Source organism: Stegodyphus dumicola, chromosome 6, assembly GCF_044657685.1.
Source record: "Stegodyphus dumicola isolate Sdum_Otavi_A_Nest chromosome 6, ASM4465768v1".
Lineage (NCBI taxonomy): Eukaryota > Metazoa > Arthropoda > Arachnida > Araneae > Eresidae > Stegodyphus > Stegodyphus dumicola.
The window spans coordinates 47,838,750-47,861,299 of NC_140773.1; the positions used below are offsets into that span (position 1 = coordinate 47,838,750).

The 22,550-nt window shown below is 31.9% G+C and overlaps 1 protein-coding gene across 1 annotated transcript in view; it reads right to left on the reverse strand.

Annotated features, from left to right (window-relative positions):
* LOC118204905 (uncharacterized) overlaps window positions 1-19,154 on the reverse strand; it is a 91,974-nt gene extending 72,820 nt beyond the window's left edge. Inside the window, exon 1 of the mRNA XM_085818287.1 lies at window positions 18,742-19,154. Within this exon, the coding sequence (XP_085674413.1) occupies window positions 18,742-18,826 (85 nt within the window). The 5' untranslated portion in view covers window positions 18,827-19,154. The remainder of the gene's footprint in view (window positions 1-18,741) is intronic.
* Window positions 19,155-22,550: the final 3,396 nt, after the last annotated feature.

The window sequence follows — 22,550 nt, forward strand, 5'->3', positions numbered from 1 at the left end:
TGGCAACAAGTAATATGGTCAGATGAATCGTCATTCACCCTATTTCAGACGACCGGAGCGTTTATGTCTGGAGAACGCCCAAAGAAGAGTTTCATCCTGACTGCCTCTTCCGGACTGTAAAGCAAGGGGGTGGCGCCATTATGGTATGGGGTGCGATATCTTGGCGCGGTCTTGGGCCACTTGTTATTCTGCACATCCAATCACTATCTAAGCATTCTAGGGGATCATGTCCATCCTTTTTTCCAGACTGTATTCCTTCAGGAGCAAACGCTTTTTCAAGATGACAAAGCCCCATTCACACTGCTAGGTGTCTTCAAGAATGGTTCGAAGAGCATGACGATGCAATTGAACATCTCGCTTGGACCACTCAGTCTCCGGACTTGAATATTATTGAACATTTATGGGCATATTTGGAGTCCAAACTTCGTTCCCGATTTCCACCCCCATCCGGACTTTCGGAATTACAGACCGCTCTGCAGGAGGAATGGCTTAATAATCCTTTAAATATTGTCCATGACCTTTATGCATCTATCCCACGTCGCATTCAATCTGTACTTCAGTCAAAGGGTGGTCCAACCCCCTATTAATAAAGATTTTCCATTATTTCACATGTGTTCGTATTATTTTGTCCTCCATCTGTACAGTTGTTAGACAACTGCGCATCTGGTAATAAATGTTCATATCAAGGAGTTTAGAATAGAAGGAGGGAAGGTTCAACTCAAACCGTTAATCTTGGCGGCTATGTTCCTACTGTCGCTGTGACAAGGAAGTCTGTCGTTGCAACATTTTTTTTTTTTTTTTTTCCTTTTTTTACTTTTTGAAGCATGTCATCTTATGTTGCATATGAATGCACAAATCGATTTTCAAAAGAGATTCCTGGGATTACTTTTCACGCATAAGTATTGATTTTTTTAAAATCTAGTTTGATAAATATGTTGAAAAATATCAAGTCATGTTATATTCTTTCCAGATGTGAAAAGAAGGACTTAATAATAATCAAAATATGTTGAATACATTTTAATCTTTCTGCTTATAGCTGGTATCTTCGTTCCTGAACATATAATGATATATGCAAGGATTTAAACTGCATAATTTGAACGTTTTCGGTAATTCGTTTTATAATTTTCATGAAAAATAAGAAATCAATTGTTTCTATTTTTATGAATTTTAAAGGTGTTAAATAAAGTAATGCTTCTCTTTATGCATAAATTACTATTCATTTACAAGTTTTGTGAACGGTTATGAATATGATTTGTGCATCTGACCAAGATAAACTGTTCTGTTGTTTTGAATTGTTTGCATAAACTTACAAATTTCTGGGCAGAATGGCGATAAAAGTAAGTAAAATATTTACGCAATTGGAACATGTGGCATGACGTATCCAAAAATTCATATAGTTATATTTCTGTAATTCAGATTAATTCAAGGCAATTTCTTTGAGATTCATAAATATGAAACCCGCATTAACTGAAATCATTAAATTCATATAAGCCTGTTTTATTTTGTTAATATTTGTTTTCTTGTTGTTATAAGGTTGTTGGTTTTGCAAATGACCTATTTAAAACTTTCATTTAAAAAAATGCAACTTGTGACTATTTTTTTAGATAATTATCTACTATTCATTGTAATCTGTTAGGAACAGCTGTACTGCGGTATTTTCTGTACTCTTGTAATTTTAATAAAAATGGGCAAGTATTTTTTGCTGTTGCATTTTTTATTCAATATCAGACAAAGGCATTTTCCCATTACACGTAGAAATTTTCTGATCAGGAAAGCATAAGTTAGAATAGAATTTAAATAATCTTTTAATTTTTTAATGGAACTTGGAGATACACTGAGCTACGCAACCACCTAAATCCACCATAACTTAATTAACTGTTGCTTTTGACATGTATCATGCAAATCTATTTGCTGTTTATTTTTATATCTATTTCTTTAGCATTTTAGATTTTCTGATTCCATGAAATTAATTCATTTAATGTAGCTGAATCAAAATTAACGCTTTTCTCAAGTTTCCACAAAAACAATCTTCTCTCCCTTCCCCTCCACGAAAAAAAAAAAAAAAAAAAAAAAAAAAAAAAAAAAAAAAAATGGTAAATGGATAAAAGTTACAGTCTGTTTTTTAATTGAAATTAAAAATAATTAAAAATTTTTTTTAAAAGTATGACAATAAATGCCTCAAAAAAGACAAAAAAATACTATTTGCATCAAGTACCAGTCTCGTGAAATTAGCTATTTCAACAACTGCTATAGTCAATAAAAAATATTTGACTTTGTTATTTAGTGTATTACAAACTTAAAGCTGAAGTATTAAGCATACTAAAATAAAATAACTTTCTTTCCTATCTCTTAAACATTTCTATATTAAATGATTCTTTAATAAATTATGATAATATTGTGAATAAATCAGAAGTATTACTTCTTAAAGAAAAAACTGGAAAGTACACCCAACAGGTTGCTAATAAAACCTAAGCAAATCCTCGAAATGTGCAGAAACATCAGTTTTAAAGGAAATGAATCATATGGAGAAATTCATATGCAAAATAAAGAAATCATATGCAGAAACATCATTTTAATATTATACACATGCATTTAGAAATCAATTTTTCTAAGCACTTAAAATTCCAAATGCATGCAAAATGAAAATCTCTCAGATTGTCTCCATATTCTAATTAAATAGCATTATTATTACAAATGAAAATAGATAACCCCTCCTCACACTCCCCTCTCGTATGACGGAAGACTTCATAAATTTATTTCTGGCATCGTAGAAGTAAATAAGAAAATCTTCGATGCAGTGAGATATCAATTATAGCTTCCCAAGTGCATGATACTAGCATTTATTTCATGATTATTTAACGGAAATCCACTAGAGCAAGGTATAAAGAGAAATCTTGTTTGAGAACCAATGCTAATGGTGTCTGGTGGGAGTGAAATTCAAATACAACCACAATCAGGAAGTAATCTAGAATAAATCAATAAAATAGCGTTATTTTTATAGTGATACTTAACTTTTCAGGAATCGTAAATTCAAGTGGAACAAAAAATTAGCTTTTTCTTATTTTATTGTTTTATCTGCATGCTACCATTTTCCCTTTTTATATTATGTGCGAAGAGTTCATTTGCTTAAAAGACAATTATATCAAATTGTAGTAGGTAGTGCAGCAATTCAAATCGTCATTTTGAGAAGAAATTATTCGAATCAATACTATGTTTATTGGAGAAGAGACGGCTTGTCTAACCGCAGAGAAATCCAAAGAATTAATGTCCCAGGGCAAGCCCAGATTTCACAATGGGCTTTCGCCTAAAGCAGTATCATAACTATAGTAGACTCTAAGTAGTACGCTAGACCAAAAAATAAAGTCCTTGATAAATAGAATAGCTTTACACTTTAGGATAAGGCTCACAAAAAATTGGAATCACAGACAATCACAGACAAAAGAAGTTCAGGTTTGCTGAGATGCAAATCAGTCTTTCCAGCAGAACTTGTCACAGTTGGTGTTGGTTTCAATCGATAGCGATAGCTTTTTACCTGCAGAGATGTCTTAGATTCAAGTCACAGTCACCTAAAAGTAGAAGCGCTAGAAAGTAGGCGTGTTATCGTAGAAGTTGTACTTGGGCGAAATGTGGCCTACCTCGAATGAATGAGGCATATATGAAGAAAATATAAATTAAGAATCAAATTCAAATAGATGGCATTCCAATTTAAATCATAAATCATTCCTTTAGAAACAGAAATTGTTCAATGGCATGAATTGATTCACTGTCTACCTAGTGAAGTTTTGTGTTCGATTTCCTAATAAAAATCAAATTTTGCCAGGTACTGAAGGCAACTTTTGTTGTGGTTTGCCGTGTAGTTACACATTTGACAGCATAATCAAAAAGCTATTCAGAAATTATATCACAATATTCTTGTTTTGCACATCAATAAACGAATAAATCCTCAGATGTGCTGCTTGAGGATTCCACTTTAGTATGATGTAGGTGTGAAAGTCTGTCTCGCTTATATGACTGGCTGCTGGTGTACAACTACGATGAGTTCGATTTCTCAGTTATTACCTGCAAACGCTAACAACCATCCCTCCCCCTGATTTCTTTAACCGTTTGTTATTTCAGAATATCGATTTTGTCTTCTCCGACAGGTGCTGAACTGGAAGTTACAGCAGATTTTTAACAGTTCTTTCTTTCCCTTTTTTTTAATGGTTTTGTTTGCGCCTAGTATCATTAAACAAGTAGAAAATGTTCAAACGGCCCGTTTATTTCGTTTTAAACGTTATCATTAAGGAAGCTCTTTAAAGATTTCGAGAACGAACGACATTCACTTTCCCATTTTTTAATATACATTTACATATATTATACACATTTACATATTTACATACATTTTTATACACATTTACATATATTTTTTATACTTATATTAATAAGCGCGTAAAGGTTTATTTCAGGAGGCCATCTGACTTGAAACAAAACTTAATTAATTACAACAAAAATTGCTTTCGGTACACGTGAAATTCTATTGATGACCAAGGATATACATTAAGCATAGTCTTTGCGTTAGGTATAAATGAACCTTGCATTCTAGACTGAAAGTTCTTTCAGTAATATAAAAGTGTTTCAACAATAGTTCCAACGAACTTATAGATTGAGCAAATTAAAATTACCTTGTAAGAGTCACTGTGAAAGGAATTTTTGTCAATGTCGAAAGAATATGTTTCAGTTTTTACAATGAAGAGAAGTGCATTTAACCCTGAACAACTATTGCGAAAAAATAAGTAAATAAATAAGTTAGTAAATATAATGCGCAGAACGAAAGAATATTTAAGAAGGAAAACATGGAAAGAAAGAAGTCAGCTCTTGTTAAAGAGGAGAAACCGAACAGGTCAGTTTCAACGACGTGCATGTGCGTGGAAAGAAAAGAGAATGATTCAAGATATTTCTTATTTACAAATTGTTATTATTTACCCCGATGGCAAACATTGTTTAGGTAATTCTCTCTAGATAAGGTTACAGATAAGAAAAGAACTATATGAGATACTTACTCTTTGAATAACTTTTTCGGTTTAAGCTTTTAACAGGACCGTCACTTGCCAGCGAATTTTTTTTTTTTTTTTTTTTTTTTTTTTTTTTTTTTTTTTTTTTTAAAGGAGCCTTTTAATAAGAGCTTTTTTAAAAAAATTTGCTATCTGTGCATGGTGCAAGAGATTTTATGAAAAGAGATGAATCATCAAAATGTATATTTGTAACAACATCGTTGAAAAATTTGTTTTTCTGTGTTTTAAATCAAAAAATAAAAATAATTTCGTATTTGCCAAATCACGCATATTTCCTATAGCTATTAATTTTTGTTAGCCTTTCTTATAACATACTCATACTCAAGTAAGTGTTAATTAATGTTAGTTTTGAAAATGGTTAAAGCTACAATTTCGTACTGTAAAAAATTTTGGAACTTTTAATTTACCTGTGCTGTAAATACCTAATTTATACAATAAATATCTTTTTGTATTTTGAAAAACTTCTGTTCAGTCTCTCGCAATATCCTTTTTACAGTTCTCCGTGAGAGTGGGTAGATCGCATTTACTTGGAATAAAAATTCTGCATTCTCAAAGCAAAATTACAGTTACTCACAATGTTTGATGTCGTGAGTTTCAGACACAGCGATCTGATTGATAAATAAGCTCACTTTTCAAGAAATTAAAAATAAAATTAAAAGAGGGAGAGAGTAAAGAAAAAGGGGAAAAAAAAGACAATCTGAAAAGGATTCAGATTTTAACATCGTACTAGAGGATTTGCTAAGGTTTTTTATGTTCACTCTGAGTATCGAGATTATCATTCTGCTCCTTGACTGACTCCTGCTGACAATTTTTATGTGTGTGTGTGCATTTTCAGCTTTATTATTGAAGATCGCTTTCTTCGCATTTGCGTCACATAAAATTCAAGAAAAATCAAAGAAAAGTTAAAAACAGCATTATAGAATTCCCTATAAAATATTATGAATAGCCACACATTTTTATATTCTGTTTCTTCGAAAACTAACCGCTTAAAAGAGTTAGCCCACCAGCGGCTAAACATTAAGATCGCTGAACACTGATAGTACGGTCCGGGGTTCGAATTCCGGGGAACGGGCAGGTTGCATGGCCGTTTTAGGGATTTTCCGAATATGTAACATGTGTACGAGCCAATTTCCCTTTGAAAGCCTTCCACGAAGGCACCCCTTCCCTTAGGCAGTTAGCCCTCGATTGCTTTGCCATAAGCAAATAAACCAAATAAACCTTAAGAGTTGCCATAAAGAAGAAGAAAATGCCACAAAGCAGAATTTTTGGTATATATTTTTTATGTCCCTCAACTTACGAATAATTCAATATTCGCACACACTTTCAGGAATCAATTACGTGCGAAAGTCGACACATTACAGTTGACTGAGATCAATTACAGCTATTAAGTTACAGTTTTCAGGGACCGGACAAACGTGTCGCCAAATACAGAAATTAGTCGCCCAAACCATCGACCGCTTAAAGATATCTCTCCAATTGAACGAGATAGTTGTTCACATCTATGTTCAATAGACTTGCTCCTGTAATCTTATTGTTACGGTACAGCTTCGTTTTTTGAGGCACTTCATGCTACATTACACAAGAGATGCTACAATTTTACATAGAATTTCACTAAAATTAATTACATATATACAAACTTCGTAATATTATTTTTTAGTAAATTGCTAATATAATTGTATACTATAACAAATTAAATACTTCAAAATGTTTCTTGCTAATACAGAAATACGCTAAACCACCATTTTAGCCAAGACCGCTGCAGAAGACAAGTACCGAAAATTTTTGGTATAACTTAAAAATGAATTAAAAGTTTAAATGAATGAAGAACTCTGAGAATGGCACCGGGACGTCTCAGATTAATTTCATTCATGAAATCGTGATCTAATGGTGGAATATAATAATTATTAATTTTATAAATATAACTGAAGAATGTTTCGGTTAATTTTGTTCGTAAAATTGCGAATGGGCTTGATATCTATTTCTTCACGGACCTCACACTGTAATTAATAAAAAGCATTTCTAAAAGCTATATTATGTTTTTCGTATAGTAGAATTATCTAGAGATTTTTTTTTGGGAGGGGGGAAGGATGTACACAGGTACTTGCGTTTTTTCCCAAACTATCCAACAGACATTTATGACTTTTGCAAGGAAGTTACCGCCTATCAACTCTTTCCCCGCTTCACCCATTCTTTCACTTCAAAATCGTTTATTAACATTTTTCAACTCAATTTCGTATTCTGCATTCGTACGATTTTATTACGCTAAGCCTTGCTTTTTGAAGTATCCGATTAAGACCACACTTATGTCTCTGAAATGCTTCCCAATTACTTTTTTTCAGAATCATAAACAGATGATTTTGGTCCTTTTCAAATTCTAAACAGATAATTCTGGTTAGTTTGTTCGATGCCACATAAATTCTCAGTAAAATTAGAAATCAAATTACGTAAGGATATACTATGAAATTTATTTTTATATTCTAACTTAATTTTCTTCTTTCCTTTAAAATTTGCAGTCTGCTTGGAAATCTTTCAACCCCATAACTTAAGTACTTTTTTCCGCTACTTCTTTTATAATTAGATAATACTTGAAAAATACTTATCGAAATATTTAGGCTTCTACTGTTTTCTCGTTTTACAAGTTTCTTTGTTCGCACACCCAAAATTTCTTGTTTTCTGTGACCGAGTTTCGCCTTTGATGTCGGAAAAAATACTTTCTGCGATTCTTCTTTGCTTCTCCACTCCCCCAATCTTTTTTTTAAACATATCTTTCTTCACATCATTTTTTAAGAAAATCCGATAAAATTTGTTCAGAAAAAGGTAAATTGGCCTAAAAAAGTGCTGAAGTTTAGCGATTAAAATAGAATTTGAAACATATTGAATGAATTATCTCCATTATTAAATAATGAAGAAACTATGTATGAATGTATTTTACTGAACTGTGAAGAAAAGGCAAGACCTAGAGCCATCCAATTTTAAACAAGCATAGTCCTCCGCCGAACATGTGCACTTTAAAGCCCGAATTTTGAATTTCGAATTTATTCATTAATAACTGACTTTTTCACCGTATTTGCGTTTGACTCCGAATGTCTTTTCAAGTTGCTGACAGTAAATGTTATCGCCAAGCATTAGGAAATATATATATATATATATATATATATACGTATATGAAGAATATGTACGTAGTACGTAATATGTACGTAACGACAGCACCTAGAATCAACGATAATACATTTAGTCCTCTACACGCACGTCGAATCCCGAATTTCGTATTTGTTTTTTGTTTAACAAAATTTGCGATTTGAAAGCGAGAAGTGGCAACACTGTTCGAAATAAAAGACGGTTTTAATCTCCGGCATGTCTCATTGTTGCCATTCGGCAAAATGCAAGACATTAATCTTTCAATTTTAATCCTCAAATTCAGCTATTTGAAAGCAATGTGTTGTCATTCTTCCAAATAGAATACTTATCTCTACGCACCAGCATGTTACCATTCAATAAAGCGTAAGATATTTAATATTCAAATTTAATCTTTCTGTTACTGAGTAACAAACAGAGCGATTGAGAAGCAATTAAATGAAGTTCTTAAAAGTACTTTTCTCCACTTTTGAATCCAATTGATTTAAATAAAAATGCATTTAAATTAGAGATATCTAATTACAAATAATAAATATTTTCATGAAATGACGCTAGCTGAACTCATAATAATTTACTTTTTTCTTTTTTTTTATGATTATTCTTTGCGACTGACCGCTCGAGCAGCTAATTTACAAAGAAATAATATGGCGAATAGACAAATGTATGATAACCCTAAATATTCCATTGGGAATTCTGAAAATATGTTGTTTTTAAATATTTGCGATTTTTCTCTTGAATTTTCTGTAAATACGAAGAAAGAGATAATTAATATTAAAGCTAAAAAAAAGTAGTGTTAGTAGGCGTGAGTCTAAGAGCATATTGGTAACCTACGATGCGAAAAAAAAAAAAAAAAAAAAAAAAAGCGCGAGAGCATTAAAAAAAAAAAAAAAAAAAAAAAAAAATTAATAAAGCCTTTGGTGCGACGTTAAAATCTGAATCCTTTAAAATTGTCTTTTTTATTCTTTTATTCCTTTATTCAGATAATTTGTTCGTAAACCTCATTCTCCGTGATGTGACTGTGAGGCATTCGGGATCGAAAGTTCAACTATATTTAGAAATAAAGTATATTTACTATTTTTGATCTAACATCAGTAATCTGCCTTCTTCTTTACTACTAAACTAAGCATCCAAAAAAAAAATAATGTGTTTCAATTATTCTTAAGTAATAATTAATCTGCAGTGAACGTATTTTTTTATTTTCTCATGCACAGAGAGTGCATTGAAATAAACATTGTTTACATCCTATGCATATTTTATATATTTGATTGGTTTACTTTTTAATAACTTGTACAGTTTCATAGAAAATCTAGGTTTATCATCAGGAAAATCCAATTTGTTCCTTCTTCTATTCACATCAAACGTCAAGTTCGAAATTTATGTTGTTCTTTAAGGAGAAGAAACTCGCTTCAGAATTTGCAACTGCGTACAGCATTTTTGCAAACTTTAAGATATTTGCTCCCTCTTTTCCGCGTGCCTTCATGGTGTGCTTGGGCAGCACGTCCGGGTAGCATCGGAATATCTGAAGTTCGAATTGCGGCAAAAGCTTTGCACTTAAAAAATAATAATAATAATAATAATAATAATAATAATAAATAAGTCTACAAAATTCAAGACCAATTTAAAATTTAATTTTATATAATTTTAAAGCTGGCGTTCTTTTTTTTAGCAGCTACCATGACAAACACTTACATTTGAATATACCATATTTTGTGATGATATGATTTAAAAAATTAAATATTATATATGTCTTAAAAACATATATATCCTATATCAGTGGTTTCAAATTCAAATTGCAAGTGGACCAAATACACGATCTGAAAGTAGCTGATAGGTCTCAATAAATAAATAAATAAAGAATATGAAAGCTTCGAGATTTTATATTACGTTCAAAGGGACTTTTTTCCATTTACACACATGTGCACGTTTCGATAGCATTTGGCCTAATGTCCCTTTGGTCTAAAAATATTTAAAAACAGCATACCTTTAGAATTTCTGACAGACAGTATCGCACACTGGAGGTAATTTTTTTTTCCGTACAGTGTTGCCATTGCTGGTTTTGAAATCGTTGAGTTTGTTAGTAAAAAATTCGTGTAAGTTTTACAAAATATGAAACAGACCATAAAACAAATTCCAAATTCGGGCTTTCTGATATCCATTTTCGGGTGGAGGACTACCTTATTCAAAATTTGATGGCTCTAGGTACCGTTGTTTTTTCATACATATATTCATGCAGATTCTTCATTATTTAATTTCCTTAAATATAATACATTGCGATAAAATTTGGTGGCAACAATTTGTAAACGAATTTTTATAATGAACCGACATAAAATGCCCTTTCGAAACTAATTGCCTTTTGGGGCTAAAGAGATTATTTTTAGCAAAGCAAAATTCGTTTAAGTTTACAAATTAATTTTTTTACTACATAGTTTTCAAAACATACACAGAAAAATAACGCAAAGAAAAAAATTCAAATTTACACTTATTTTCTGTCTGAAATCTAAAAGTTGGTTAAGCAAGAAATTTCTGTTTGTCGCAATTTATAATTCAAGCATATTGATATCTAAATATTAAAATTTTCAGACTTACACTTATTCAAAGAATTGTAATATATTGAAGTAACGACTAAAGAAGTTACGTTTAATATAAACAAAAAAGAAATATGAGAAAACTTCTAAAGATGGGCAAACCTTGAGAATAAATATTGACAACCTATTCTTTTCCTCTTATTTATTAGATTTTTCTGTGACGCACAATGTAATATTTGTTTGCAAATAATTAAAAAATTCTTTGTCCCTTATTACAGCTTTTAGCTAGAACACTAACAGAACATGGCGTTTCGAATTTCATAAATTTGTAATCTTGAAGGAAAATTACTAGAAAGATACTTTCATTACGAATGATAGATACTCATCGGCAATCTGTCTTTCGGTAGATTTAATAATTTTCAACTATGAAAAAAAAGTGTTCACGTATAAGTGTACTTCCGAACAGGGCGATTATTCTTATTGCAAAAATTCATATGTGAGAATATTTATCTTTTGACAAGTATCAAAGTGAATCAAATTTGCACCTTCAAGTCTTACATCAGAATCTAAGTTAATTAGCTACCTGTCTTATATTTTCAAGAGAATTACTCAAGTTCGTTTTTGGTAATAGAAATAACGTAAAATTGAATTCCAAAATAATCTTAAATTTTTTGCCGCAATAATTCTAATTAATTTACGGGAAATTTATTCGCGAATCGCATAATATTATTTCAGGGGCTGTAAGTATGAAATCACGGTTATATGAATGATTTTAAAAAATTAAACAACGTTTAGAAAAAATATCATTCGTGTTATACTTTCCCTGAGTGTCGTTTAATTTAAGTTTCTTAAATATTTATCCCAATTTTAGTGAAAGCAATCTGTAACAAATAAATTAAGTTTTTACTTCTTTCTTCTCATTTACGGAGAGAAAAACAATACTATCGCAAAAACCAATAACCGCAAACAATAAATAACCGCAAAAAATAAATAACCGCAAACAATAAACAACCGCAAACAATTAGTGCGATTATCAATATAACGTAAATTACAAATATTACGCTATCAATATTTTGCCATTTCTCCTCAAAATATTTAAAACTCATGGTAACTTACTCATTTTTATAGTCTTCAAGAGATTTTACAGGCATCAATATTTGTTTTGTTTGTTCTTTTCTTTATTTGATTCCGTTCCATAGTTATGCTTCGGAGGAAGAGCGTTCTTTTCATTCACAACATATCTCTTAGTAACGCCATTAAGATTGAGTTCAGTAAGCATAACAGTTATGGAAAGATTTTAAACGAAATTTGGAGTTCCAAGTTCTGCTTCGAGTACGATTCTCTCTCAGGTTCAGAATTTATATAATAAAAAGTGTAATTAAGTTTCTACATAGCAGAGCAATTCTATCACCTCGAAAAAACGTGTGTGCTAGGGAATTAGGATTTAAATCAGTCATTTTCGATTGGATCGGTACTGACCCGCTGAAAGTCCATGAAAATTTTCAAGGGGTCAAAGATAATCAAGAGATCTACTGGGGTTCGAAAGTCGAATACACTTCCTCAACTGATCTGCATAATCCCGTTGACTGTAAAAAGAATAACTGATAATTAATTGCTTGTTATGTAAAGTTATACCTTGTAGGAAAGATAAAATCATATAAAATAAATAAAAAAATCTCAAAAGTTTCAGATTTTAAATTATTTCCAAAGGGGCGTTTTTTAACGTTTTGTGTGCTACCTTTATTTATTAAATATTATGTTCTTTGCACTTAAACCATAAAATTTAGTTCAACAGCAATGCTGCAAAATAATTTTAAAATGAGCATATCTTTAGAATTTCCGATACACAGTTCCACGAGCTGGAGATAAAAAGGTTTCCCCCCCCCCCGTACAGTATTGCCATTGCTCGTTTTGAAATCGTTGAGATTGTTAATTAAAAATTCATTAAAGTTTTACAAAATATGTAATCGATAATAAAAAAAATTCCGAATTTGGGCTTTCAGATGCCCATATTCGCAGTAGGATTACCTCATTCAAAATTGGATGGCTGTAGGCACCGTTGTTTTATCACAATGCGAGAAACGTACATACATTTATGCAGATTCTTCATTATTTAATTTCTTCAAATATAATATGGTTTCAATATAATTTGGTGGCAACGATTTGAAAAGTGATACAACCTTTTAAAGTTTTCAACGCAAAATCGCAAAACGAAAACTCCTTCAGGGACAAAGCCCTGAAGGACTAATAAGGGAAAAATATCTAAAACCTTTATCCAGATAATTACCACCTTTATATATTTTAAAAATCGATAATATTTGTTTAAATACTTAATTTTTAAATAATGAGTAATACATAAAAAGGATCCACGGTGTATGTGCTAGCGTAAATGTACCAGCATGAATGTACTAGCAAAACGAATACACCAGCATGAAACACAGAACCACTGAATTGATATGTCTGATCTTGATGGCTTAGTTTAATTTATTTCATTATGGCAAAGCGCTCGAAGTCTATCTGCTTAAGGCAAGGGATGCCTTTATGAAGGGCATTCTCAGAGAAACTGGCTGGTATACACATTACCCATGGGGGGAAACCACGAAAACGCCCATTCAACCGCCCCGTTTTCCGAGATTGGAATTCCGAACTGAACTACCAGTATTCAGCGACTTTACCGCTCGGCCGCTGGTGGGCGTCTGATGTCGATATTATGATGCAAGAAATGTTGATTAGAGATAGACAAAACAGCTCTTTTACAGAATCGGATCAGATTCGTTCTCTCACTAAACTGAATCAGTTCTTTTTTAGCACAGTTACAAGTTTACTTGAAGAAAAACACAGCGAACGAGAACTGAATCAAGAGCGGTTAGCTAGGATGAAGTTAGAAGCACAAAAAATGAAACTAGAAGTGAACAACGAGCATAGATAATCGAACGAGCAATGGGAGCTGAAGAATAAATGGGAGCAATGGGAACTGAAGCTTCGATAAAAACTCTCAGAACTGATTCTTTTAACCGTTATTTTAAGATTCCCTAACACTCACCTTTTTACATAGAATTAACAATAAAATTCTAGGATAAATTTTTTTTCAAAATGTTGGGAAATGATAAAAATTAAACTCTTTTATATTTAATCTGTGTGTTATTAATTAACAAAATAAGCTATTTAAAGGCAATAGTTACAGTTCTTTAAAATATTATTTGTTTATATTTTAATCCGGTTGATTTAAATGTTTGGTTGATTATGCATTTTTAGATGCATTTTTATGAAATTTCAGGCGTTTCTAATTAAAAAAACAGTAAATATTTTTGTAGAATTATATTACATACTTTTCACTTTTAAAATATACGGAAGATATATAACGTTTCCATGTTAGTCTCAATGCGTATTCGTCTAATATCCTACAAAAGGTCTCGCTATTCCATCTAAGCCATATCTATTGATAATATCTACTGATAAACCATATTAAACTTTAAAACAGCCCTTTTGCATAATCGTTAAAATCTGAACAATTTCAAAATTTTTATTAAATTTTACATTTGATATGCCGGGCATTTTGATTATTAACCGACTAGTTTTCCAGTAGTCTTGAACAGGGACCATTACAACAAATAAAATACATAAAAGAACTTTAAAAGTTACCCGGTCTTAAATGCACTAAAACGTATGAAATAATTTTAACTGTCATAAATATTCTTGGTCATATAGGGTCTAAAACTAAAATCGTGGGGATGAAACTGAAACCGTTAAAAATGATAAAATCCAAACTATCAAGGATAAAATATTGAATCATTTGTGTAGTATGCCAGTTTCATACTATCTTATTTCCCTATGAACCGATCTAAATAAATTCCGATATAAAGGAATAATTATTTTATTTTTAGTTTCATATGACCGAACATAAAATGGTATCAAAAGGGGCTATTAGTGTCGAAATGGGATTTTATCTTTTGGTTCACTACAAACGGTGTTTTACTTTTCAAATTGTTGGAACCAAATATAATGGCCCTGAACTATTTTTACAGGAATTAAATAATGAAACATCTGCATATATATATACATACATACATGTATTTTACAATTCTCTATTCGTAAAAAGCAAATTAAAGGTAAATGAAATTTAATGCAAACAAATAAATGATTAATTATGTGTGCGTGTTCCTCGCATTGTGAAAGAACGACGGTAACTAGAGCCATCAGATTTTGAATACTGTAGTTCTTCACCCGAACACGTGCATCTGGAAGTCCGAATTTTGAATCTTAATTTTTTTATTATTTATTTGATAATTTGTAAAACTTTAATAAACTTTTGATTAACAACTCAACGATTTGAAAACAAGCAGTGGCAACGCTGTTCGAAATAAAACATTTTTATCGCCAACACACGAGACTGTTGCCATTCGGAAATGTGTAAGATTATTTATCTATAAGTCGCGTCAAAATATTTCGCGTCTGCCGATAGTCTAAATTTAAGTTCAGTTCATCTCCGTATCTTCTGATTTATGAATCGTATTCATTAACAATGAAAATCACGAGGCTGGTAACAATGAAGGATTATCTTTCGGTTTAAAAACTCTTCACTATTACCAACTCAGCAATAAATAAATAAATAAAATAAGAAAATGTAAGAAATTTGACATTAAATCCTGTTAAAAATTCCGAAAAATCTTTATTTTAAAGGAAACGTTTTTATCTATTTGCTGCTTATTTTATTTGCTTAAAAAAACTTATCTTTTTATATGATTAGTGTAACGATTAAACAAAGACATGTGGGAAGAATTTAGGATTAAGGAAAAAATTCCACATTGAATTTTGAAACAATTTCTGTGCAATACTACCTTACAGGAAGCGCCTCTTAATTGTAATGACATTTTCCAAGACCATTTTGATACCAATAATCGAATGATAACACTAAGCGATGAGAAAATTAGTCTTCAGAATCTCAGCGGAATATAACTAATTTTATACAAATGTAACTAAACATATATGAATACTTAATTTCGAAGCATTTTATTTATAAAATAAAATATTAATATCAGAGTATCTGCAATTATTACTCAAAAGTTCCTTTTGTAAATTGGTCATATTCGTAATGTTTTTGAAAAGTACTTGATGGATGCAACTTTGACAGCAACTTTTTCTTCACCATGAATGCTTTTGTATACAACGTTTCCCTTTTTCTTCCATCGACTAAACCAGCCATTTGTTGCTACCAAATCATCTTTTCGCATTTTTACAGTTCAACTTTCTGCAGCGTCAGTGGACCGTTGATTGCCACATCCTTGTCAATAGATTCAAGAATATTTGTAAACCATATCTTCCGTGCTTTCTCAACAGAACGATCTTTCCCGCCACACATCCGTTTCATGTTTTCATTTCAGTTTTGCTTTGACTTGAAAATAATACCTTCATGATTCTTCAAAATGCTGCGTAAGAGGGGTTAAGAATATTTATATTATGAACAACACACTGTTGACTCATTTTTGAGAGTTGGTCACAGCGATTTAATAAGTCGATTTTATCTCTAAGATTATAATACATTTTGTTAGACTGTATGATAAAAATGACTAATCAGTATGAGAAAATTAGCGTTTCCTAAAACAGAACATATATAAAAACGTAAAGCTGAAAATAAAGAATTATTTTATCGCGAAAAAGCAAGGTCATCAAGAATTCTGGTAGGTTAAACTGGTTAGTCTAGGCCATCTTTCTGAAACATGGAAAATGATTCCTTAATCCTCTGACCGGCACTGAGTTACCCCAAGAGAGCCCACATTTCCGAAAACTGCCGCGAGAAAGAGCTATGTTCTTGATTTTAATGCCAAAATATCCCTGATACTTTATACCTGTATTTATGCACTTTTTATATATTGCCTTAATGTTTTGGACATATGTCAGGATGCACGTATATATACGTTCTTACAGACATCACAAAAAATATTCTAGGCCGGTTAAAGGGTTAATACAAGTTTACTTAACCGCTTAATGACCGAATTTATATTAAGAATTATGCCGAAAATTCCTGATTTTTTATAAAATTTTCATTATCTACAGATATAGCTCACTAGATGTAGCTTTGTAAGGCGAAAAGGGAAAAAACAAGATATTTATTATGGTTCATGACATTACCCGAGTTAACTCGGGCTTCAGTGAAGCAGCCAATAAATAGCACTCTAGCCAAAAGTATTACAAAACTGTAGTCAAAATAATAATAGGTAATAAGAGTTAAAGTAAAAAATCAAGTAAATACTAATAATAAAATCAAGTAAAGTTACGATTCATAAATGTCATTGACAATATGCTACAGCCTGAAACATGGTGTAACACACAGCGGCACATCACAGTCTGTAATAGTAATCTGGTAAATTGCATCGACTAAAAAACAAACTGAATTTATAGGTCATTTATAATGCGGCCACGTCGCTGACTGCAGCTCAGGGTCATGGAGGAATCAATCACAAAAGCAAAATTTTCAGCGTCCGAGTTAACTCGTTCATAGGAAGATCGAAACGGCATCTATTCCCGAGATATCTCGGGCGCGGTCGTTAAGCGGTTAAATCAAAATCAAGCTGCTTGGCAAAATATCTGCAATCAATTTCGACCTAATTTGGCGATTTAGTCGTTTATTGTGCAACTTTAATTTAGATAAAACCATTCTATAATATTTTGATAACATTCACTGATTTTTTTATTACAATAAGCAATGTATTTTGCATGTTTTCGTATATAGCTAGGCAGAACTTTTTTAATTCAATAACTAGTTTCGAAAAATAATATTAACCGAGATCACATTAAGCGACGTCTGCTGTACCATCCCAAATACATATGTCTGAAAAATTTCAAAAAATTGATTGCGTAGGAGGGGTCAAATATTTATTTCACAGATCGGAGATCATCATTCGTTAAGTGATGTTCGACCCGAAGGCCTTTACCGCTATATGTTTATCATTCCCCTAAGGACCCGTAAAAGTTCGTTAAACAATTTGCCCTGAAACATAAACAGAGCAACCAAGTTAAATAAAAACTACTGATGATTAACGCAGAACACTCGTTAAAATGACAAGCTGCCATTAGCTTTGTGTCTGTTTGTACACGTACAAATAGAGGTACTGGTATGCTGTTCAGGACCTCAGTCCATCCTAAAGATAAGCTCGAAGGCAGTCCTGCCGAATTAACATTTTAAATTGTGCAACATTGAATCTTTTATAACGAATGTTAAATTAGATACTAAATAATTTTTAATTATATTAGAATATTAAATGAGGATTATGTATTTATTCCTTATATACTAAATACGGGTTATATAGTAATGATAAATTATGTATTAAATAATTTTTAAGTAATATTTTGAAGATTAATTCAGAGATAATCGGTATTACGCGGCCATCAAAAACGAAACATTGTATCTTTCTATTATAGTGAAAATAAAATAATTTATTTAACAATTTCTTTTATAAAAGCACCACCAGTGGCCAATTATGGTTATGACTACCGAATATTTATAGTTCGACCTCTGTTCGAATTCAGGCAAACGAGCCGGATGCATAGGAGATTTTCATGGTTTTTCTCATGCTGCGGATTCGAGCCTGTTTCTCCCAAAAAATCCTTCACAATAGACCTTCCTCTTAGATAGATATTCCTCATGCGCTTTAACAAATCTATACAAATAAAAAAAGGACCTTTTTTTTTAAAGCTTTTAAAATAATTCTAAGGTTATTTTGTCTTCCTTAAAATTTTAATTACAACACACATATTCATTTGATTGCAAAGTATATGATTAACCGTTTGTCTCGAATACATTCAAATGGATCTCCCCTGACAAAGTTTCTGAAAGTTGCAACAATTAAAAATTTTAAACAATATTTTGGTAAATATAAACGATTGCACAAACAGTTACTTAGTTCATGTATTGCACTAACAACAGTACAAATTCGAATTATTTTAATACTTATATTATCCAAGTATGCACTACCATTTAAATCTAATCGGTATTCTTAAGTTTGATTTTATTTACAGAAATATTAACTTACCAGTTGTCTCAGAAAAAGTGATGATAAAAAGAAACCACACGAGAACGCATATGAATTTTCTCATCTTCATCTTCATCAGCATCATAAAGTCTTTGATTACCTATGTTACAAAGGCATGCCCATTCGTGTTAAACTATCGGAGATTTTGAGATGTGATATGCAACTCACTAGAATACAAGCACATCTAAATTGGTTAATGCATGTTTACAAACGCGTCAAATAGAAACCAGATATACAAAAGCAAACTTGCGTGAATTAACTATTGAAGGTTGTGAGGAAAAAGAAAAGGATGACCTCTTTCGCAGAAACAAAATAAATCTACTTCCCTTTTCTCGCAGGGATGCGATGGTCATTTATTAGAAATCACAATAAAACCCGTGAAGAACACGTTTTAAAATTCCCTTCTCAAACGACCTATTTCAATGATGCGATTTCAAGTAGCGTGCGCTTCTCGTTGTCAAGGTAACGTGCCCTGTGGCGCCCCCAAGCGGTTTGATTCAGACATGTAATGCATAATTCTGTATTCGGAGGAAAACAACGATTCGGACTGCAAGTTTGTTTCAAGTTTCCTTTAGAATGCGTAAAGAGCAATTTCGTAGGGTTCGCACGTTTTGTAGAAAAGTGACTGAATATTCATTGCTGCTATAAGGACTTTTTTTTAAGAATCTTCTGATTCGAATAACATAAGGTTAAAGTCACCCTTTTATTCAACTCAGCTTCTGCTGCTATTCCTGATTTGATATATATCTTTCATGAAGATATTTCAAGAACAGTATAGGATGTATACGTAAGAGTATATTTAGCTATGAGCAGAGCTGGTGCTTTGCCGCCGGGTGCACGCGCACCAGTTACAATGGTACTGGTGCTGACCTTGACTAAGACAATGTTACTACTACAAAACAATATTTTTGGGATTACGTAACCAAACAATGAGTGTTAACAATAGCCTAAATGCATTACAGTAGATAATAATTATGACAAAGCAATCCAAGGCACACTATCATCTACTGTTCTTGGCAGGTGTTGCTACTGCGCTAAATATAGAGTTAATATAAAGTTCAGTTTTTAAGTACTGTAAAAAAAGGACCATCCATTGATAGCTCCACCCATTGATTAGCTCCATCCATTGATTTCCTAGTTCTTCATTTATGTTCCTTTTGAAAGGAAATAAGAGGCATAGAGTTAACATAAATTTCAGTTATTTAAGAACTGTAAATTAATTAGCACATCTACAGATTTCCTGGTGCGTCATTCATGTTCCTTTTGAAAGGAAATGAGAATAACATAAACTTCAAATAATAAAATCTTGAACTCTTTCGACACAGTATTGGCAACATATGCATAATTGAAATGTATTCCGTGGGCCGCACTAAATTGCTTTGAGGAATGCCAATTGAAGACCACTGCATTAGGCAATGCTGATATTTACAATTATACAAACAGTTTCCAAGTTACGTAGATGTGATATGCTATTTAATGGCCGATTGATTACTTTTCTAGTAAAATGTAAAAAGTATACTGAAGGCGAGAGCATAAGATCAAAATGCTTTTCCTCTTTAAAAATATAATTAACTTCTAAAAATGAATAGCTGATACACGACATTTTGTTTCCCTACATTAAACACAGCATATAGAATGGTACTTTAAAATTGCTGCAGTTAGTTTTCTTGGTAAACATATTCTTCGAAGGTGAATGACGCATATATATATGTGTGTGTCATTCACCTTCGAAGAATATGTGAATTCACCTATGTTATATTCACACACACACAGATATATATATACAGTAAGACCCCGCTTAACGCGGGGGATACGTTCCATCAAAGTAGAGCGTAATGCGAAACAGCGCTAAACGAGGCTATCTTTACATGTAAATATTGGGGTTAGGGGAAGATGGCTAGGAAATTGGTTAGGTATTAAATTTAAAAAGTAAGTTTTTTTAATAAAAATAAAACCAAACATTTATTTCTTAAAGCCCAAATTATTACCACATTATTATTTCTTGCAAAAATAAAAACAAAATATAAATAACAAAACGAATATTCTTAAAAAAAAACAAATAAAATTCTCAGTCATATTTAGTCAGCCTTCCGCGTTTTCAGTGTTCTGCCTTTTTGTGACAAAAGCATGTAATGTTGTTTTCCTTTTTCTTTTGCGTTGTTCTCTTAAAAGTTCTTCATAAACGGATAGAGCATCTCTAACACCTTACTTTTGAGCTCCTGTCAAAATTCGGATCATTTTCAATGAATTGATCCATTATTTCAGTTATGGTAGACAAACTCCTTTTTACAAACGCCATCGAAAGTTCTTTTTGCTCTTCTTCTGAATCACTGCTGTCAACATTTTTGTTTTCTTCTTGTTCAGTTAATTCCTTGAGCTCATCATTAGAAAGACTAGCCGCTGCTTCTTGAATTATTTCTTCGACATCTTTCACATTTACCCCTTCAAAATATGTCTGTACAATACCGCACCAAACAAGAAATACAAGTACACTCTTTCGGATATGTATTTGAAACCTATCGCTGCATAATATTTCGGGGAATCCCCGTATGCTGCGAGCGATTTCGTGGAATCCCCGGGTTGAAATAAAAGAGCGCTAAACCGAAACAGCGCTAAACGAAACAGCGTTAAGCGGGGTCTTACTGTATCTGTATACGATGGCTTTGCTCTACTCGAATAGGCAACCTCTAATTAACTTTCTGCAATTTCAGGATCTTCGCCCTAGACCAGTACTTTCGAGAACATTATGGCATGTTATGTAACCGCTGGTATAAAAACAGAGTTCGCGACATTTTTCGTCAGACTGCTTCCTACTATCGCCGCTACAAGATTTTGCGTTGTTCTGTCCATTGCTCTTCCCATTGTTAGAATAGTTATGACGTCAAAATCCTAAATTTAACCTTATTTTAATTTAAATCATTATTAGATATATAATTTGGAGAATTTCATCTAAAGTAAAAATGATCTACAATTTGAATTGAATAAAGATGTGAAATCAAAACAACTAACTTCTTCTTTGTCGTCGTTGAATACCACGTTACACTCAGCCACAACAATACCTGAAAATGCCGAGCTTCCTCATTCCTGTGCCTGCTTACCAAAATATTACACACACACACAGGTATATATATATATATATATATATATCTGTGTGTGTATCACACACACAGATTTATATATATATATCAAACACACAGATATATATATATCTGTTTATATATATATCTGTGTACACAGATATATATATATAGTTGTTTTGATTTCACATCTTTATTCAATTCAAATTGTAGATCATTTTTACTTTAGATGAAATTCTCCAAATTATATATCTAATAATGATTTAAATTAAAATAAGGTTAAATTTAGGATTTTGACGTCATAACTATTCTAACAATGGGAAGAGCAATGGACAGAACAACGCAAAATCTTGTAGCGGCGATAGTAGGAAGCAGTCTGACGAAAAATGTCGCGAACTCTGTTTTTATACCAGCGGTTACATAACATGCCATAATGTTCTCGAAAGTACTGGTCTAGGGCGAAGATCCTGAAATTGCAGAAAGTTAATTAGAGGTTGCCTATTCGAGTAGAGCAAAGCCATCGTATTTTTTATATTTTACATATATATGTGATAATTTAATGCGTAGTCGTGATGGCTGAGGGGAAAGACGAACAAATGACGCCGACGCAACTGAATTTTGAAAGAAGTCCCAATCTTTATTTTTACGCATATAAAACCATCTTAGTAGATAATCATCCAATCATAATGAATTACAATAATTTCTTATATACACAGATAACGACTTCATTTT